General features: G+C 51.7%; 1 protein-coding gene across 3 annotated transcripts in view; it reads left to right on the forward strand.

The window, feature by feature from the left end:
- Positions 1–21,477, forward strand: part of MACROD1 (mono-ADP ribosylhydrolase 1) — a 186,039-nt gene that overhangs the window by 123,268 nt on the left and 41,294 nt on the right. For 2 of the 3 annotated variants that reach the window (XM_034776305.1, XM_034776304.1), the window contains exon 4: positions 8,798–8,827. The exons of the other annotated variant lie outside the window; for it this stretch is intronic. In XM_034776305.1, the coding sequence (XP_034632196.1) occupies positions 8,798–8,827 (30 nt within the window). The remainder of the gene's footprint in view (positions 1–8,797; positions 8,828–21,477) is intronic. 3 annotated transcript variants of the gene reach the window in all.

The raw sequence follows: 21,477 nt of genomic DNA on the forward strand, positions 1-21,477 counted from the left end.
AACTCCTCCTGCAATGTTGGGCTAATGAATCTGCGAGGAATGAGGAAGAGCCACATACATATTTATTCCCCTCCCCGCTCGTGTATTTCCCCCTCTTCCACCCGGCTCTGCTCCGCTAATGAAGGGCCCTTATTATGCTCCTATAATTCCTCCCTAATTTGATATTTTAGTGTTTCTATAAAAAGCCTCCAGTTTGCTGCAGATTTCCCACTAACTCTCTCTCCCCTCCCCCACCCTGGCTCCCACCATCCCAGGATCAGCATGATCTTGGAGAGCCCCCTTTCCTTACTCTCCAGCCCCCCATGCCCCACTTTGTTCAGCTCATACTGCAGGGAGCCACGAAGTTAAACCATCCTGGAGCTCTCTGCTCCTGAGATTTGTGTGTGACCTTATAATCTACAACTGGTAGGTCACCCCAGTGGGAGATTATAGCTGCCCATGTGCCTCCCTGCTGCCCTCTGCTGGTCCAAGCCGAACTGCTGATGTGTGTGTGTCATAGTCCCTATACTGCCAATAGGGATTCTCCTTCAGCCCCGGCCGGCATAAGGTTTGAAGGGCTCCGCTTTTGCAAGCAGGAGCTGGGTTCTCCAGAGTTGGAGCAATGAATATAAAAAATCAACATGGAGGTTGGAAGCCCCACAGCCACAGGGCACAAATTTTGTGTAGTTACCTGCACTAGAGCAAAACAGGGTCTGTGCAGCACCTGGTGCAACAGGGCCCCAGTCTCGGTCGGGGTCTGTGCAGCGCCTGGCACGCTGGAGCCCTGATCTCGATCAGGGTCTGTGCAGCACTCAGTGCATTGCAGCCCAATGTGTGTGTATATCTAGCTCACTGTTACCCATGGGTCTCCAGTGAATTTTCTCCTCTCCCACAGTCCAGCACCAGGGCAGAGTTGTGTTGCAAACCAAGGCCCCGGGAAGTGACTGGGGAGGGGACACTTGGACAGCGCTGCCTGCAAATACAGCTTCGGCCCATTGAAATCTGCAGTGCCATCCACGTTGTGTGCCACCTGTGATGCATGCTCATCTCACTGCATCCTGCATGCCATCTGCAGTGCATGGCACTCTTGCTGCATGCCTCCCTCATGCATGCTTAGCTCTGTGCATGGCACATGCTAATCTCAGCACATGCCACCTTCAACGTGTGTCAGTCCCTCTGCATGCCACGCTCCAGGCACATCTGCACTCTGTGTATCAGGGCCACATCCACCTACCCCCCATGACAGGCAGCAGCTCAGTGGAGTTTACATGCAGGCTCTGCCTGTGGGTTTGGACGGGTCTTTGGCAAGCGCCAGCCCTCTCCCTCCCAACCCTTGGGTCTCAGATGGTGCCACAGGTAGCAGGCACCTGGGTCCAGCCATTCCAGCTAGCGGCTGGCAAAATTGATCAGTGGCAGGAAAAGCCTCTCGAGGCCGTTGCTTGGCAACGGAAACGCCTGATGCCAAGGAAGAGACAGGGGAAGGCGGGTGTTTTCCTTGAACAGCAGGAGCACAGCGATGGGGTTTGGAGGGATCGCAGCGGTGGCCTGGAATACCAATGCAAGCAGCAGCAACACGCTGGCCAGGTCCCTGGGGTGCCTGCCTGGGCTGGCACCATGTGTATCCCAGAGAAGTTCTCACCCCACCCTATCACCGTGGCATCCGAGCCCCTTCTGGTGGTGCATTAAATGACGTGACTAACGTCTGTCATGTGTATGTTTGGGGGGGTGTCATCTGGGAGTTGCCTTGTACTGGGAATCTGGGATTGGGGTCCTGGGATGGGGTGTCATCTGGAGCAGAGAGCCCCCTTGAACTGGGTAACTGGGGTCAAGGGTCCTAGGGTGTCAGCTGGGGCCAGGGTCCCCTTGTACCGAGGATCCAGGGTCAGGGGTTCTGGGATGTTGTCTGGGTCCGGGTGTCTCATTGTACTGGGGATATGAGGTCCTTGGGGAGTCATCCGGGTCAGGAGATCCTGTTGCTCCGGGGATATCGGAGCTTGTGACTGTGTGAGAGCCCTGGAGGTACATGGGATGGGGGTGCACGTGTTTCCTTGGGGACCAAGCAGCAGCAGGGATGAGGGCAGTGAGGCTCAGACCTGGGCACAGCTGGGCTGTCCCTGACCTGGCCCCAGCCCTGGCCAGCATCAAGCAGAGCCCCCAGCCACTGGCATCTCAATTATTAAGGTGGGTGAAGGAGCAGCTGGCATGTGACTTTGGAGGCTCTTGCAGGAGGGTGACTCCAGGACTAGCAGAGTGAGGGGAGGAGGGACCTGGCTCCCAGCTCTGCGAGGGAAGTGGGGTCTAGTGGTTAGAGCAGAGAGGGTCAGGGCCAGTGCTCCTTCCAGCACTGGGCAGGAAGTGATGATATTTCACACCCATTTTGGATTAGTGCAAATGAGGGTACGTAGTTCAGGGCATGTCAGTACAGCTCCACCGCTTTTCCACACTCATAGGACATAGGGCTGGAGGGCCTGCTGGGCCAGACATTGCTGTCCCTGCTGTTGTAGGCAGCCCATTGTACTCTCAGGCTGCCTGGTAACAGCAGGAACTGTATCCCTTAGCGCCAGGGATATTTCCTGTCCTGGGGCACTGCAGAGTGAAGGCACCAGCCTCTCTCTCCTCTAGCTCCTCCTCATGCACAGACCCAGGCTGGTGCTGGGAAGTTGCAGTTATGACCCGATGCACAGAGACCCTTCACCCAGTGCTGGGATGTAGCCGCCTCTGGGGTGGGGCACAGGAGCTGCTTATACAGGGATCCCTCACCCAGCGCTGGGATGCAGTTCCCTCTGGAATGGGGCACAGGATTGTTTCTGCTGCTTGCTCCTACACCACAGATTAATGTAGAGTCCTCCCTCCCTGCCTGCTACCAAATTCTTATGAGCTGGGCTGACATCTCCGCAACCTGGCACTGCAATTCCAGCCAATCCCTAAAAATACCCGGGTGTCTGTGCCACTGTCTCTTTGAATCACCCATTGCCTCTAGTTTTCTTACATTAATAATGGGGGATAATTTGTAGCCAGCTGTCGGTACTTCAGTTGCAGCGGGAGGGGATGGGAAGAATAAGGTGGCGGGAGGAATGAATCTTCTGGGCAGAGCGAATGAGATGCTATTGTGCTGGCAAGGACCAGAGGTTGCAAATTATTAGTTTGTGTTACAGTCACACCTGCCAGAGAACAGGGCCCCATTATGCCAGGCGCTGCACAGACCCCGACTGAGATCAGTGCCCCCATTGTGCCAGGTGCTGCCCAAACCCCGACCGATATCAGACCCCCATTGTACCAGGTACTGCACAGACCCCGACTGAGATCAGTGCCCTCATTGTGCCAGGTGCTGCCGAGACCCCAACTGAGATCAGAGCCCCATTGTGCCAGGCGCTGCACACACCCCGACAGATCAGGGCCCCCATTGTGCCAGGCGCTGCCCAAACCCCAACCAATATCAGGCCCCCATTGTGCCAGGTGCCGCACAGACCCCGACCGAGATCAGTGCCCCCATTGTGCCAGGTGCTGCCCAGACGCTGACTGAGATCAGGGCCCCATTGTGCCAGGCACTGCACAGACCCTGACTGAGATCAGGGCCCCCATTATGCCAGGTGCTGCACAGACCCCGACCAGACTGGGAATAGCACCCAGGAGTTCTGTCTCCTAGTCCTTAATCAACCCATTTCTTGAATCCTTGTGAACCTGATTTGCCATTTGTCTGCACAGTGAGCCCAGTTCCCCATTGCCGTGCCCCTCGTGCAGCCATTCACACTAGTGCAAAGTAGCTGTGCAAGCCCCATTGCTTTGATTGCATCACACCTGCATAGAACTGATGCAAATGGCCACCGGGCCAAAGGAATCACCCCCACAGCATGAAGGTCAATCAAGGGACTGAACTGGGACTCAGGACTCCTGGGTTGTGTTTGCAGCTCTGCTGTGACCAGCTGTGTGACTAGGAACCATCCCTTCCCCTCCCACCCTGTGTCTGTTCAGCCTGCGAGGAGCTCTCTGTGTGGTGCCCGGCCCGATGGGGGCCCTGATCTCCATCAGGTCTGTGCAATGTGCGACTGGTCCTCGTCCCTGGAACGTGTCCCCCGCCCCACTCCCCGGCCCCGCCCTGTAGCAGATCTGAAGGCAGGGTCTCCTTCAGGGCAGGAAGGGTCCAGACAGTGTGGGATGCCCGTCCCAGCCCACATGGCAGCACCCCCTGCTCGCTGCACCACTGCTGCTCCCAGCTCCTGAAACCTGGCCAGATCATTTGGCTCAGCTCTGCCTCTGAACGCCAGCCAGCTCAGCTGCGGCTGTGTTAATTAACAAAGGGGGAGAGGAATGAGGGGAGGAGGACTGGTAGCAGGACTCTAGGGTCCCTTAAGAGCCCGGGGGCCGGGCTTTGCCCAGCGCTGGCACAGAGACACCCCCATGGTGGAACGCAGGCTGCAGAGGGGATCAGGGTGCTGGCAAGATGGCCAGTGCATCCGCCCTGCCCAGGCCTCTCCACTCCCCTTGGTCTCAGTGCTTTGGGATCCCCGCGGTCATTCTGTCTTCATTAGCTCTTCACATTAACACGGCAAATTCAACAGCAGCTTGCTGGGCTTTGTGGCACCAGAATTAATTACTCCCCGAGCAGGAGACTGTCATCAAACGGAAAGGGAGAGAGCATCTTTCTCTGTGCTCTGAGCTGTGTTTACAGCAAATCCTCACCCAGCTCCGAAATGCAGTTGCCTCTAGGGCAGGGCGTGGGGCTGTTTATACAGGGATCCCTTGCCTGGTGCTGTGATGCAGCCACCTCTGGGGCAGGGCGGGGAGCTGTTTATACTGTTCAGGAACTGTGGAGAATGGTACACCTTGCATCAATGCAGAGCCTGTTCTATCCCCATACGCATCTATCTATCTATCTATCTCCATACACTCTATCTATCTATCTATCTATCTGTCTATCTATCTCCATACACTCTATCTATCTATCTATCTGTCTATCTATCTATCTATCTATCTATCTATCTATCTATCTATTCCCATACGCATCTATCTATCTATTTATCTATCTCCATACACTCTAGCTATCTATTTATCTATTCCCATATGCATCTATCTATCTATCTATCTATCTATCTATCTATCTATCTATCTATCTATCTATCTATCTATCTCCGTACATACAATCTATCTATCTGTCTCCATACACTCTATCTGTCTATCTATCTCCATACACTCTATCTATTTATCTATCTATCTCCGTACATTCTCTCTCTCTCTCTCTCTCTCTCTCTCTCTCTATCTCCATACACTCTATCTGTCTATCTATCTATCTATCTATCTATCTCCATGCAATCTATCTATCTATCTATCTCCATACACGCCATCTATCTATCTATCTATCTATCTATCTATCTATCTATCTATCTATCTCCGTACATACACTCTCTCTCTCTCTCTCTCTATCTATCTATCTATCTATCTATCTATCGCCATACACTCGATCTATCTATCTATCTATCTATCTATCTATCTATCTATCTATCTCCATACACGCCATCTATCTATCTATCTCCATACACTCTATCTCCATACTATCTATCTATCTATCTATCTATCTATCTATCACCATACACTCTATCTATTTATCTCTCTTTCTATCTCTGTACATGCCATCTATCTATCTATCTCTCTATCTATCCCTAGATTCCCATACACAAACATATTCCCACTGCACACATACACACACACACCTCTAACCTTTACACACACACCCTCCTGTGCCAGCCAGCTCACACTTACACACATTCTGCCCTGTCCCCAAAATCGATCGGTTCCTAATCCCCCCAGCTCCATTTCTAGCCGCTGTCCAGTCCCAGGAGACTGGCCTGGGTGTGGTTTGCTAAGCACTGTTCAAACCCATCAGTCTGGCCCAGCCAGCCCACGCAGCACTGGGACCATCTGACAGCCCTGCTCAGTTCACAGGTGGATTTGGCCAGAAGGGAGAGTTGAAAGCCACCTTTTCCTGCAATCTCAGCTGATCTTTTTTTTTCCACTGTGAAGCGCAGCCCACAATAATAGTTCATTTCAAACAAGGCATTCACACACACACCCCAGAGGAGTGGGTTTAATCGAGGAACAGCAGGTTCCAAGATATGAGAACACTCTCAGATTCTTACTGAGGTGACTTGGGGTCACCCCTGAAATACCAGATTATTCCTCTGTCCTTTTATCCCAACTCAGCCGCCGCATTTCACCACATTATTTGCTTCTGGATTGGGGCACAGCGTCTGTTTATACAGGGAACCCTCACCCAGTGCTGAGAGTGACCACCTCTGGGGAGCAATGTGGGGACTATTTATACAGAGATCCCTTGCCTGGTGCTGAGATGCAGCCACCTCTGGGGAGGGGAGTCGTTTAACAGGGTTATATAACAATTTAAGAAAGGCAGTGAAGAATCCAGTGTCAGTTGTGCCAGGGACTACACAGGCCCTGGCCAAGATTAGGGTCCCCATTGTGCCAGGCGTAGCACAGACACATACTAAGGGACAATTCTGCTGATTTAGAGGAAAGAGCACCCCCTACTGAGCCCCCCACCCTGCTCCCTGCAGCATATCACCCCTTAGTGCTGCACTGGGGAACTGGGGTCAGCACTGACTTGGGGGGAGAGCACCCGTAACTGAGTCACTCTGAACACTTCACCTACCCCTGAACGTTTCCAAAATGCTGCTGCTCCTCCAAACAGCTTCTCACTGCCGGGGAGGAAAGGGGGACAGGTAAAACCTCCATGCCAGGAATATAACCAGGGGATTCAATTGCTCCGCTATAGGAAACCTGATACAGACAGGGGACCTGCCCGTAGCAGCCCTCCCCTGCCCGGGTTCAGAGAGTTCTACACAGGGGGGTCCCCATGCATCCAAGCATGGTGGGGATGGGGAAAGACTGACAGCCTCCATTCATTTCTAGCGCCGGGTTTGGGGTGGGGGGAGCTGATAGATTAAATGTTGGTGGGCAGATTGGCTCTTGCTGGCATTAGGGGCAGACCCAGCTGGCAGATGGGCTCTCTGGATTTCTGACAGAGGGGTTAGGGTGATGGCACCCAGGACAGCCGGCCCATTCTCTGTCAGCAACCTGGGTCAGTGTCAGTCAGTCGCTGGTACTGCCCAAGATGGTGAGAATATGGAGTAACCCCACCACACTCAGTTCTGCTCACACGGGTGGGAATCAGGTGTCACTCTGTCTGGTTTGATTGTGCTCAGACGGGTGTAAATCAGGAGGCACTCTGGAGAAGGAAGTGCAGTTACACCCTAGGTAGATGAGTGGAGAACAGGAACCCTACATTAGCAAAAGGGGTCAGAAAAGTGAAGAGAAACTCTAATGGATGAGTTTTGGTGGAATGGGTATAAACAGCCCCCGCGCCCTGCCCCAGATGTGGCTGCATCTCAGTGTGGGGCCAGGGATCTCTGTGTAAACAGCTCCCACTCCAGAGGCAGCGGCTTGTCAGCACAGGACAAGGCATCCCTATATAAACAGCCCCCTGACCCCACCCCACCGCATCTCAGCGCCAGACTTGTTATCGTTGAGCAGTTTGTAAAGCTCATCAGAGCCCAGGCCTCATTAGAGGGGATCAGTCAAAGCTAGCCTCTCCCTTGCTGGGGTTAGAAACAGATAGATTTCCGCTTCTCATTCATGCCCTGGCAATTTGCTGATGGTTTAGCACCTGTTACCGGGGAGTTACCTTGGCAACGGGAGCATCACATCAGACTCCTGTCACCTTGGAAACACCCCCTCTCACACTGAAAGCCTGCCTGGCTCCTGTAGTCAAGCCCGGAGCCCCATAGTGCCATGGCTATAGCCAGGAGACCCAGAGAATGTCTGCAACAGCTGGGGCAGGGCAGTGGGGTCTAGCGGCTAGAGCAGGGGGTGCTAGGGTTCTATCCTCATCTCTGGGAGGGGAGCAGGATGTAATAGATTACAGCAGGAGGGGCTGGGAGTCTGAACGCCTGGGTTCTGTCCCCAGCCACCTCCCACTCTCTGTGCCTCTGTTTCCCCATCCGTCAGTAGGGAAAACCACTGACCTGCCTCCTTTGATTGGCATCTGTGCGACCCCCAGTGGAGGGGACCAGGGACCATGGAAAGATTGTCATGGGCCAGTTATCACAGCCAGGTCCATGTGTACTTCCCCTGCCTTGGAAGGGGAAAGGGCTTCCTGCAGAGGATAATTGTCCTGAGTGCCCTGGAGGTGCAAAGGGGCATCTTTCCTCACTGCCAGCCCCGTCCTCCCCATCTTTATAGGAACGGGTAAACAGAGAACTCCTGTAATGCAAAGTGGCCCCAGAGCAGACATCAGCCAAACTGCCAAGTGCTAAGTGCCCATGATTAATTGGTTCGTGTTTGTAAAGCTTCTTGGAAATCTAAAGCACTCTGTGATCTTGACCCCCCACCACACTGCAAGCCAGGCAGAGAACCCAGGTGTCCTGGCTCTCAGCCCTCCACTACCCACCCCAGGAATAGAACCCAGGAGTCTCAACTCCCAGGCCACTCTGCTGTCTAACTCACCAGACCCCCCAACTCCTCTCCCAGGCCCGGGAGAGAACCCAGGAGTCCTGACTCCAACCCCCTGCTCTAACCCGCTAGAGCGAAACCCCCCACTCCTCTCCTCGAGCTGGGGAGAGAACCCAGGAGTTCTGACTCCTGTCCCCTCTCTCTGTTTCATTGGCTTTAAGACCTTCCCCCATGCGTACAAGGGGCCTGCCACAGCCATGTGCTCAGAAATCTCCATGCCATGCCTAGGGCTGTGTGTGATAACGTCTCTCTAGCCAGTCTCCTTTTAATAACGTGGGATCTCTCTGTCTCTTTGCAGCTAACAGCTCCCTGCTTGGAGGTGGTGGTGGTGAGTGTGAAATTTAAACCTTTGCGCTGGAGTTTTTTTGTTGGGAGGAACAAAAAAAATCAATATTGAATTTCTTTGAATTACTGACACGTGTTGAAGTGTGAAGGGAGAGAGATTGAGAGCGCCCGTCTCTGGCGCTGCACTGAACCCAGGTTCCTGGGTTCAGTTCCTGACCGTGGACAAGTCTCTGCCCCACTCCGTGCCTCAGTTTCCCCTCCTGCTTTTGTCTGTTTACATAACGAGCTCTTTGGGGCAGGGACTGCCTCTGGCTGTGGGCTCCTCTGCACACAGTCTGTGTCCTGGTAGAACTCCGTCGGGTGTGAGGGGCAGGTTCTTTAGCAATCTAGTTATAGCAGCACGAGATTGGATGCAGTTATACAGGTATAAAAATGCCTAAAACAGCCGTGTTGTCTAGTGGTTAGAGCCCTGGAGACCCTGCAGGGCCGCCGAGAGCGGGTTTGGGCCCCGGTGAAAAAAAATCCCCCCCCCCAGCAAGGGCGGACTGTATAAACAGGGCTGACGAGAGGGGGGGGAAGCTGGGTCCTGGGCCCCCTTTCAGACCGCTGGTCCTGGGTAATTTGTACCGGCTTCCCCCCCTCTCGTCGGCCCTGCCTCCCTGGGTAAAGCACTGGGAGATCTGCTGATGAAAGCGCCATAGAAGTGCTAGGGATTGTTGTTATACTAGCACAGCTTGCTGCCCTTCCCTTTCCTTATGAGCATAGCTAGATTGGGATAAAGCAAATTTGTCCCGATCTAACCACGTCCACACTAGGGGGACCCCTCACACCGCTTTAACTAGACTGAGTTAAAGCCACGCTTAAGTGTCTGTGCAGCACCCAGCACAATGGGGGCCCTGACCTAGGGTGTGTATGGGGTGGGTGGAGGGATGGATTCCCATTCTAAACTTCACCATTCATAGCCGTTGAAGGCAGGACAAGCCGTAATGGGCTTGATCTACAGCAAGGGAGAGTTAGGTCAGATGTGAGGCAGAACTTTTGGATTCTAAGGGTAGCACAGCTCTGGAATGGCCTTCCAGGAGAGCTTGGATTCCCCGTCACGGGAGGGCTTCAAGAACAGGCTGGACAAACACCTTTCAGGGACGGTGGAGGTTTATTCGCCCTGCCTCAGCACAGGGGGCCAGACTAGCTGACCTCTCCAGGTCCCTTCCAGCCCTACATTGCTCTGATCACATAAAAGTGGCTTAAAGAAAGAAGACCCGCTTAGCAGATCGTCCCCTCACCCCCCCCCCCCCCCACACACACACACACAGTGCAACCTGCCCAGACCCAGGGCTCCCTCAAGTTTCTCTAGTCCCCGGTCAGACTTGGCTTTGACATGGTGCCTGCAGAGTTACTCTCTGCCAGGACATGAGTGAGAACGGGGTTCTGCTTGGGCAGAGACGGCTTGGCCATTCACCCCTGCCTGCACAACAGCCAGAGTCCGCATGGAGGGGACTAGTGTGTTACATGCCCTGACACGTCACTTGATTTTCACAGGGATCCTTCACCCGGTGCTGAGATGCAGCTGCCTCTAGGGAGGGAACACGGGGGCTGCTTAACAGTACAGAGCAACACTACACAACAGCTTAGTGCAGGAAGAGAATAGCATTGTATCCAACTGAATGTGGTGGTGGGAATTTAAGGTGGGAGACTTGAATGTGACTCCAGGACTAACACTAGCTTTGCGAGTGCTCTCTCTGAGCCCCCCACCCCCTTTCCTGCAGCACAGCACCCCCTAGTGGGGGGCCTGAGGGCAGCGCTAACTGAGGGTCAGTGCTTGCTTCTGAGCCCCCAGCCCCGCTCGCTCCAGCACACCCTAGCACCACACTGGGCCGCTGGGATCAGCACTGCCCATGAGGAGAGGAGTGCCCCTTCCCGACCCCCCACACCACTGGGGCATCGAGGCTAGTGCTGACCCCAAGCTTAGAGCGCCCCCACTGAGCCCTCTCCGCTCACCAGCACGACGGCCCTGGGTCACCCAGCAAGCCCTGCTTAGCAGCCGTTTCACAAAGTCACAGCCCAAGGTGGTGGTGTTGGGAGCCTGAAGCAGAGAATGGAATGAAGGGGAAATTAATGACCCAGGAAAACAAACAACCCCCGCCCAGCCATGCCCGCTCCGGGGCCTCCTCACTGCCAGCCGTAACGGCTCCCTTATTTATCCCTGACCTCAGAGATCCCATTTTATTTCTACTTTTAAAAGGCCTGGAGTTGTCACTCGATGATAAACGGTGCCGGGTGGGATTTATCCGCCACCCCATTAACATGTGACCTCTCCCATCGCAAATACTGCTGACAGCGGGTACAGCACTCAGCCTCCCGCCATGGCAGCAGGATGTGGGGGAAGAACCTGGCCTTTTGGATCGGCAAGGTTTGCAGAGCACAAGATCAGTAGCAGTGGGAGCTCGGCAACTTGAATGCAGCAGACCTGTGTCCGTGTGCACTGGGGGGGGGTGTTCCCATGTCGTGTAATGCGAGTCCAGATCACTGGTGGTAGCATTTGTCTGTCCCCATACATCTTTATCTTTCTGTCACTCTACACATTCCTATCTATCTATCTATCTATCTATCTATCTATCTATCTATCTATCTAGCATAGTACCTTAGCACTGTAGCTCTGGGTATGAAACAAGTGTTAGTTTAAATTCCTAGTTGCATCCCTGCATGTCAGTGGTACCTGGCTTTCCTCTTTAATTCTGACCCTAAAATGTAGTGTTTGCTGTGTGGCTTTTATACTATTGCTGCGCCTCACCCCAGAGATGGCTGCATTTCAATGGTGTGGTCACGCTGATGAAAAACATAAATGAGAATTAGTCCCTTTAAAGACTGTAAAGGCTTTCCAAGCTAATTTGAAAATAAGGCTTTATAGAAATGGAGGCTTAGTGGGGGAGGATTCAAATCCCATTTACGCAGGTGTCAGTCTGGAGTCACTCCAGATTTAAACCAGAGCACAGGAGTTTGCTGTGATGCTTAAAGGAGTTCAGCGCTGACATTAAATGTAGACAGGTTTCAGAGTGGCAGCCGTGTTAGTCTGTATCAGCAAAAAGAACAGGAGTACTTGTGGCACCTTAGAGACTAACAAATTTATTTGAGCATAAGGGTAAAATTTTCAAAAGGACTTACATGATTTAGGAGCCTATATCTCATTTTCAAACATGACTTGTGTTGACCTTCAATGACTATTAAGGTACCCAACTCCCACGGCAATGAATGAGAATTAGGAACCTAAATACTTTTGAGAATTTGGGTCTCAATGCCTGAGCCACTTTTGAAAATTTGACCTTAAGTGACTTGTCCAAGGAGCCTGTGGTACAGCTAGAAATAGAACCCAGATGGCCTGAGCCCCAGGCCCACCCCTCAGACTCTCCAGCCTTGCCATTTATTGCTCTCTTGCGTTGACTAAGCAAGAAGTATTCAGTCTGAGGGAATTTTTAAACCCTAATCAGCAAAATAGCAAAAGAACAAATCAATTTCTATATCTCCGAAAGGATGCAAGTAGATCTCCCAGTAAATGAGAAGTGACAGGGCTCACTTAGACACATGGCGAGATTTATGCGAGCAAGGTGGGCTCTCTGACAACTCAGAAGGACTCCTGCCACTACCCAGAGCTAAATATAACTCGTATAAATTCCCCTGTCGGGACACATGTGTATCTGTGTGTGAGATCAGTAACACCTGGCCATGCAATCAGCCTGGATGTTAAATACAGGCCGGGATATTCAAAAAGATCCAGAGGGATTTAGGTGCTTTGACTAAAAATGTTGAGTGTCTAAGTGACTTAGGGGCCGCTGTCCTTTTTTCATAAATGACTCAGGCATGTAGAGGTAGAACTGATGGGAAATTTTTGATAAAACGTTTTTGGCCAAATACGCCCATTTGTTGAAACTGTTCACGGTGCAGGAAAATTGGTCAAGATTTTGATTTTCCTCCCAATTCAGGGCAGGGGAAATTTTCAGACTCTCAAAATATTCAGAGAACAGGAAAACTGTTTTCCACTAAGTTCTGCTTCAGAGCTGAATTTGTGCAGTTAAGAGCCATTGGGTGTTAACTGGACTTAAGTTTCTTTTGAAAATAGGATTTAGGCCTCCAAGTCATTTAGATGCTTTGGACACTGGTATCCTTAGGCACCCAGGGGCCAGATTTACAAAGGTAGGGTGTTGTCTTAAGATGCAGACAGGCACCCAATGCAATTTTCCAAAGCCCCTAGGTAAGTCTTGTAATCATTGGGAGTTGGGTGCCTGCCCAGCCAAGTGTTGGCAGAGCCTTTGGAAGAATCTGGTTGTGTTCGTTTGGATGCCTAACAGGAGCTACGATCCGTGGGAAATCCAGCTTCAATTGGGGGCGTACGGCACTTGAAAATCTGGCCCTGTGCTCATTGTGCCTCAGTTTCCCCCTCTGCAAAAAGGGATAAAAGGCTATTTGTCAATTCAGATGATTAGTTCTTTGGGGCAGGGACTCTCTCGATGTGTGTCTGTGCAGTGGGGCCTTGGTAGAGTGACCAGACAGCAAATGTGAAAAATTGGGACGGGGGTGGGGGGTATTAGGAGCCTATATAAGAAAAAGACCCAAAAATTGGGACTGTCCCTATAAGATCTGGACATCTGGTCACCCTAGGCCTTGGTCTCGGTCACGGTCTGTGCAGCATCTGGCACAATGGGGCCCTTATCTCAGTCGGGGTCTGTGCAGCGCCTGGCACAATGGGGCCCTGATCTCGGACGGGGTCTGTGCAGCGCCTGGCACAATGGGGACCCTGATCTCGGACGGGGTCTGTGCAGCGCCTGGCACAATGGGGACCCTGATCTCGGACGGGGTCTGTGCAGCGCCTGGCACGATGAGGGCTCTGATCTCGGTCAGGGACTGTGCAGCACCTGGCACGATGAGGGCTCTGATCTCGGTCAGGGACTGTGCAGCACCTGGCACAATGAGGGCTCTGATCTCAGTCAGGGACTGTGCAGCACCTGGCACGATGAGGGCTCTGATCTCAGTCAGGGACTGTGCAGCACCTGGCACAATGAGGGCTCTGCTCTGTGCTATCACAATACAGCTGGAGCTGGCCCCTTCCTGTCCATGTGGTGCTGAGAACACAGGAGCTGTGAGGGCTGTGTTGGAGCCCTCTCCCCATGTCATTCTGTTGTTCTGTCCATTAGTCCACTCTCGCAGGAGATTTATGGGGATTTTTTGTAAAACAGCAGAGTTCTGAGGTCCTGCATTTTAACACCAGGCTCAGATTTATGGCACTTAGTGGCGGGTGAGTGCATTAGAGGAAGGGACATGTTCCCCCCCCCCCCACGCGCCTTGGCCTCTCTCTTTAATTTGATTGCAAAACAACTTTTAAGGGTGGAAAATAAAATCCAAGCGAAGGCACTTGATTGTTCTTCCCGACAAGGACATTTAGGAACGGAACACACCACGCTCGGCATTTGGGGCAAAATCCCTGTAGCAGAAATGCTCCAAGATTAGCTAGTAAATCAGCAGCACCCCATTGGAGTGACCGGGCCAGATCCACAGCTGGGGTAAATCTAGGGTGACGAGACAGCAAATGTGAAAAATTGGGACGGGGGTGGGGGATAATAGGAGCCTATATAAGAAAAAGACCCAAAAATCGGGACTGTCCCTATAAAATCGGGACATCTGATCACCCTAGGTAAATCAGCCATAGCTCCATTGGAGTCAGTGGGGCCAGATCCACGGGTGGTGTAAATCAACATTGCTCCATTAGTCACTAGGGCTGAATCCCCAGCTAGTGGGAATTGGTGTTGCTCCACTGGAGTCAATGGAACAACACTGATTTACACCAGTGAGGATCTGTCCCATTTCTTTCACGGGGAAAAGTCCCTGGGGACACTTTACCCCATAACTGCAGGATTTCCTGGCCCTGCCTCTGTAGCAGCTAGTGCTGCCTGCTGCTGGAGACGGGAGCCCCAGCTAGATGCCCCCTGGGCCGCTCCAGCCTGGCAATTCAATAGGGGATTTTGCAGTCCAGCCCCAGCAGCATCAGGAACCCTAGCACAGAATGGAGTTCAGCGTCTGCCGTGGATCCGTCAGACCCATCCAGAGCAGGGATAAGCAAAGCTAGGTCCCGTCTCAGTGCAGCCTCGCTGGGCATTAGGGGAGAATCCATGGAGCTGAAAGGAGGTGACATGACAAAGGAGCAAGCAGAGGCCGTGGGGCAGGAACCAGCAAATGGCTGGATTTTATGCAGGCCAGCGCTTCTGTTGAAAACCAAACAATAGGACCACATTGTGTCCCTGATCCACACCCCTCCCTCGCCTCCCCCACCACGGGCAGCAGCCATAGAAAGAAAGAAAGCAAGAAAGAATCGCTTTTGACTCTTTGTCCCAGGCTCCATATAGATCGATTTGACTAAGATGTTTGCATTTCTTGTTCTTCCTGATACACACAGACGAACACACACACATCACAACATCTACATACACAAAGAAACCCCCCACACCTAGACATCCCCACTGATACACAGTCATAGACACACATCTACACACTCCCCGACGCATCTGTACACACACAAACATACATCTGGACACACACACCGACACACACCGGCCACATCCAAATTCATACCCCCCCGCAGACATGCAGACACACACAGAGCACACGTGCACACACATCCAGACACACCACCTGGACGCAGCTTCCATCCACACACACATCTCCCAGGGGGGCTCATTGATAACCGGCCCCCTCATGGGAGGGACAGACGGCTGCAGCTGCAGGTGGCACACCTGTGTTCTGGGCCTGAGAGGCTAGGGAAGAGATGACCATATACACACACACTCCATCCACACACATCACACGCACGGCACAAGTTAAGCACATTTATACGTACACAGCACAACATCTCTTGCACTCCTGACCCTGCCCTCCAACTGGCTCACTGCTGTACAGACCACCCACGCTGCTGCTGAGTTGCTGAGCCCCCGTGTCTGCCAAGTTGCTTTCTAACCCTCCCGACAAGGCCCATTTCTCTGTTTCAGTGTGTGTGTGTGTGTGTGCGTGCGCGCTCATGCATGCGTGCAGGAAGGAGGTTTTCTCAGGGCTGATTTTAAAGTGCATTTTATTTTCCTCCTGCCAGTGGGACTGGGAATCTATCTATCTATCTATCTATCTATCTATCTATCTATCTATCTATCTATCTATCCCCATACACACCCATCTATCTATCTATCTATCTATCTATCTATCTATCTATCTATCTATCTATCTATCTATCTATCTATCTATCTATCTATCTATCTTTTCCTGCCTCCCAGCACCTTTTAGGCACCTTCTATGTGAAATCAATAGCAAATAGAGAGTCAAGTCCCTAGTGGGTTTCATGGAGTATCTGGTTCCTTCTCCCTTTTCTAAGTCAAAACTCTGATTCATAGAGTTTAAGGCCAGAAGGGCCTGTTAGATCATCCAGAATTTCACCCACTTCCCCCCATACTGAACCCAATATCTGGTGTTTGGCTAAAGCACCTTCCAGAAAGGCAGCCAGGCTGGATTTGAAGACCTCAGTGTTGGGGTTGGGGGAGTCAGGTTTGGGATTTAGAGCAGAAGAAGGGTCTGTGGTTAGGGTTTATTGGTACCAATGTTGGTGAGTGTAATAAGGCCTTTTCCAAAAGGGGGTCCAACGGCGTTCCTTCTAGACACTGGATTCTCCGGATCCCCTCCAGGAGTGTCTCTCTTAGCTGGATCCCCTAGATCCCCCCAACATGCTGGGCAAGTGATCATGCATTGTGATTCCTGAGGTCTCTGGGGGGGACCATCCCGTCTCTACAGCTCTCAGACCACTGCCTCTTTGATAGCGCTTTTCATCCACAGATCTTGAAGCACTTTACAAAGCATCCTTATCCCCACTTTACAGATGGGGAAACTGAGGCACAGGGAGGGGAATTGATTTGTCCAAAGTCACCCAGCAGTGCCAGGAATTGAACCTGACTCTTAGGCCATTGTCCTGTCCACTAGGCCAAGCTGCCCTCTCGCCTATAGCTCCTTATAGAGCATCTTTCATTGGGTGTCTTTTAAACATCTAGCCCATGTGTGGATAATCGAGAATTCCTGCTCCATTGTTTCCCCCATGGGGCTTTGGGAGAGAGACTCCCAAAGTCTCTCTGCAAGGGAAGTTCTTCCATTCCTCAACTCCAGGGACAAGCTCTTAGCTTCAGAGGAACATTGGACAGCCATGGCATCCTCCCCCCGCAGATGATTCCAGAGAATCAGCTGTGGGAGGGACAGAGTTAAAATTACTTGGTTTCCCATATCCCTGTTTAGAGCTGAGTCACGCCCATTTTGTTTCTTAGGAGGAAAAGATCAATTGTTCTAAAGATCCATTCAGTACAGGCTGTCTAGTGGCACTGACAGGAGAAACTGCCCATGGGGCGGAAGGATCTTCCTGATCCTCTATTAGAGAAGCCCTGAAGCATGAGAGTTGATTTGCCTTCTAAAAGCCATACTGCAGCTCTGCATTTAGATAACGACTCTAATCTCATCTCATGCTTCAGGGCTTTAGCTGGTTGCCCACAAGCATCCAGGAGGGAATTTCTCCCTTGAAGCACAGTCAGCCAGCTGTCTTCTGGGTTGGGTTGGTTTGTTTTTTTCACTTTCCTCTGAAGCATCAGGAATCGGCCACAGCTGGAGATGGGACACCAGGCAGGGTGGGCCAAGTTCTGAGCTGGTCCAGAGAATCCTCTCTCTAGCTGCCTGGCTGGTGAGTTTTGCAGAGATGATCAGGGTCCAGCTGATCATCAGATTTGGGGTCAGGAATTTCACCCAGGTCAGATTGGCAGGGACGTTGGGAGTTTTCACCTGTCTCTGCAGCATGGACGCGGGTCACCTTGGGGATCACATGGGCATGGCTCACCTCAGCAATTCCTTGCCAGTGCAGGGGCCTTGGGCATTGGTGGCTCCTCAGTCTCTCCTGTTCCCTGCCTCGGGCTCACAACTGGTTAGTCTCCTGAGGGCTGAAATGTTTTGATCTAACTGAAGTCTCTGGGCTGAGTCTAGGGGTAACTGGGTGACATTCTCTGGCTTGTGTTATACAAGGGGTTAGACTAAATAATCTAATGGTTCCATCTAGCCTTGAACTCTATGAAATCTCTTCTACCCCCATGTAAATAAAGCCCAATCCTTTTGTCAAGCCATGCTAAAGGATGGCTTCTTGTGGAGAGGAGTTCCTCAGGCTTTGCAGAGAAAAAGGAAAGGCAGCATTGTTATTATTTCATGTTTATATTATGATAGTGCATAGAGGCTCCCGAGCTGGGGCACTGGAGTCAAAGGGGAGAGCACTTTCCACTGCCCTGCTCTCTGCAGCATAGCATTCCACAGTGCCGCACTGGTTCGGTAGGGCCAGCAGTGACTGCCTGGGGAGAGCACCCCCTGTGCTGAGCCCCCCCCATCTTATTCCCTGCAGCACAGAGACCCCTTCGCCCCCCAAGTCACCCCCACACACACTCTAAGCTTCTCCCTGAGCAGCAAACTACCCCACTTGAGCTCCCAGACCACAGCCCAGCTGGCTGGCACCGAAGGGCCTACCCTGTGCCAGGCTTGCCTCAGGCCCTGCTGGGCATTACTAGCAGCCAGTTCAGTGTGGAGGAGTCCAGAGCTCTCCCCCTTGACAGTCCAGCTATAAACTGCTTTTGTCCTGGGTCAATAAAGGGGCTGGGGGAGGTGGAAGAAAAGCCCTTTTTGTCTTTTGTGTGGGGAAGAAATAGAGTCAGGGGCTTTAAATCAGGAATTAAATCAACAAACACCTCCTCCCCCCCAGCGTCTCTCTTGTTTATTAGGCCTGACATGTTTACTCTGTGATAAGAAACAGCGCTTTCACCAAGAGATTTGTGTTCTATTTTTCAATTACCACTCGTCTCTCTCTGCCACTTTTGCACTAAAGGGATAATAAATGTATCGGAGCGTTTCAATTATTCATCTAAATCACGGACGCGCCGGGGCCGCTGCCTGCGCGCTTAGTGACAGATTAATTCAAGGCTGCTACTGGATGGGTTTTTTATGCACCCCCCTCTCCATCTTAGGGCCCAGGTAAAGTCTCCTCCCATCACACTGTTAAGCCAGCGCCACTCTCCTTACAAAGCGACAGTTGATCTCAGGGGACAGAGCTGACTGGCCTAGTGGCCTGGGGAACAGGACGCTTTGATTCTACTCCTGGTTCCTGGCTACACCACATTCCTGCTCAGTGCTTCTGTTTCCCCTTTGCCCCCTTTGTCTATTTATATTGGAAGTGCGTCAGGGCAGAGGCTGTCTCTCACTCTGTCTGTGCAGCACCTGGCACAGTGGGGCTCACAATCTCTGCTGGGGTCTTTGTGGCACAGTGGGGGCCCTGATCTCTGTGGGGTCTGTGCAGCGCCTGGCACAATGGGGGGCTGGTTGTGGTTGGAGGTAGTGCAGCACCTGGCACAACAGGGGGCTAACGTTGGTTGCAGCCCCTACATGCCCTGTAATTTAATTTAAAAGATAAATAAAATAGACGTATGCCAATGGCAATTGGGACCTCATTGTAGCGGGTGCTGTACAACTATCCAGCCATTAAATGTTCTCTGATGCCAAGAGTTTACAATCTGTACTGCACCACCACACATACACACGCCTCTCAACCAAAATACACTGGGTTAGATCCTAATCTGGCGTAAATTAACTCTGATCATTTATACAGGCTGAGACCCTGCCCCAAATTCCAACAGTACCACTGCCTCTCCCCAATCAAAATCCATGAGGCAGGCCTCCAAAAAGCAAAAGACTAGCTTAAAAAATCATGAGTTTCTAAACCGTAATACAGTAAATGTCATTCTAATCCTGGATTCTGAACTCTGGGAAGGTCACATCCTCTTCAGGGCTTTCTCTAGAATCAGCAGAATTAGACCCTTACTCTTTTTGGTTCTTAGTCTGTGTGGCACCCGGGGATCCTGCTCCACAACTGGAGCTCCTGGGCACTACTGCAATTGTTACTGCTACCCCTTTGGCCGAGCAGTTTGCCAGTATCCAGGGACTCGCTGGGCTGTTTCCATTAGGAGGAGAAATCAATGATGTGAGTTAGGTACATTCTTCTGTACAATCCTGTTTATTTAAAAATAATGTGCACATAGTCCTCTTTCCCTGAACGCAATGGAAACAAACACCAGCAGGCAGATTCTTTGCTCTGTGCAGAATGGGCTGGGAAACTGAATTTCTGTTCTACAATCATTTTTGAGTTTTGGAAAACATTTCACCCCAAAAAGCCAAAAACTTGAACTAAAATCCCACAGTATTTCATTTTGGAAACATCGAAACATGGGGTTTCCTAAATGAAGTGTGTGCCCCTGGAGCCCTGGTAGCTCCTGACCTGATTCTTGTCAGTTTCACGGCTGTTCACCACTGAATAGCAGCTGTGAAACGGTTTCAGCCAGCTGTTGCCAGAGCTTCCAGGGTCCCAGCTCCAGGTTGACTGCCTTGGAGTTGGGAACTTCAGGGCCTCCAGTCTCCTGGGCTAGTTGGCTCCCCAGGCTGCCTGACTGTCTGGCTCCCCAGGCATGGCAGGCTGCCCTGGAGCCAGTACCCATAGAAGCCCAGGGATCCTGCCCCCAAGGCAGTCCTTCCAGCGGGCTGCCAAGGAGCCAGGTGGGTGAGCTGGCCAGAAACCAGGCAAGTTTTTAAACCTGCGTGTGTTCCCGCAGAAGATCTGTCTTTTCCACAAAATGTTTTTTTCCTCTGCTCCCTCTCAGAGCCACACTCACAATTGCTTCTCCTGCTCTCTGCTGGCTTTCTGCCTCTCTGCCACACACACATCTTGCCGAACCATCCCTTAGCCCCTGTAACCAGTCTGAGACCATGCCTACCCTATGGCTGCTACAACAGCACAGCTATGGCGCTGCAGCTATGCCGCTGAAGTGCCGCAGTGTAGATGCTTCCAAAAGATACAGAACGGGTTTTTCCGTCAATGTTGGTAATCCACCTCCATGAGCTGTGGTAGCTAGATTGACAGAAGAATTCTTCCATCACTTAGCCACATCTAAACTGGGGGTTAGGTTAGCAACTACAGTGCTCCGGAGTGTGAATTTTTCACACCCCTAAGTGCTGTAGCTATGTTGAACTAACTTTTAAGTGTAGACCAGGCCTAATTCTCCTTATGTTAGTTCTTGCTCAGACTTTGCCATTTGGCCTTGGCCAGTGGCTTCCAGCTATCACTACATAAAAAGAGCTTAATTGCTCCTTCCATGTAGCCCAGAAGAAGGGTGCTTGGTATTGGCTTAAACCAGGTCCATGATTGTCTATAGAGAAAAGACCTGATTAACATTATTGAGTATTTATTTATTAATCACTGAGATTTTCACGTAATTCTGGCTGCCGGGGGGCGAGGGGGAATTCACAGCAGCTGGCAATTCAGAATCCATGTTATGGGCAACCATCCACTGAGTGTAGCAAGCCTCTGCCAATCCCGCCAGCCTGGAGGGGCAGAGCTGCAGGGATGGGGACGTGTTTGCTGAGTTTTATGGGATTATCCCGGGGTTTAAATATTTATTTAGGCAGCAGCTTTTCCCCTTTTTTCATAACTGGAGCTTCCCTTGATCCCTCTCACTCTGGTGGCGCGGGAGCCCTATCTCTCAATCAGCAGTAAACCCGCTTATGCCATTATTGGTTTCGCAATGGATTTGAAAATCATTCGGCTTG

This window comes from Trachemys scripta, chromosome 7 (genome assembly GCF_013100865.1).
Source record: "Trachemys scripta elegans isolate TJP31775 chromosome 7, CAS_Tse_1.0, whole genome shotgun sequence".
Lineage (NCBI taxonomy): Eukaryota > Metazoa > Chordata > Testudines > Emydidae > Trachemys > Trachemys scripta.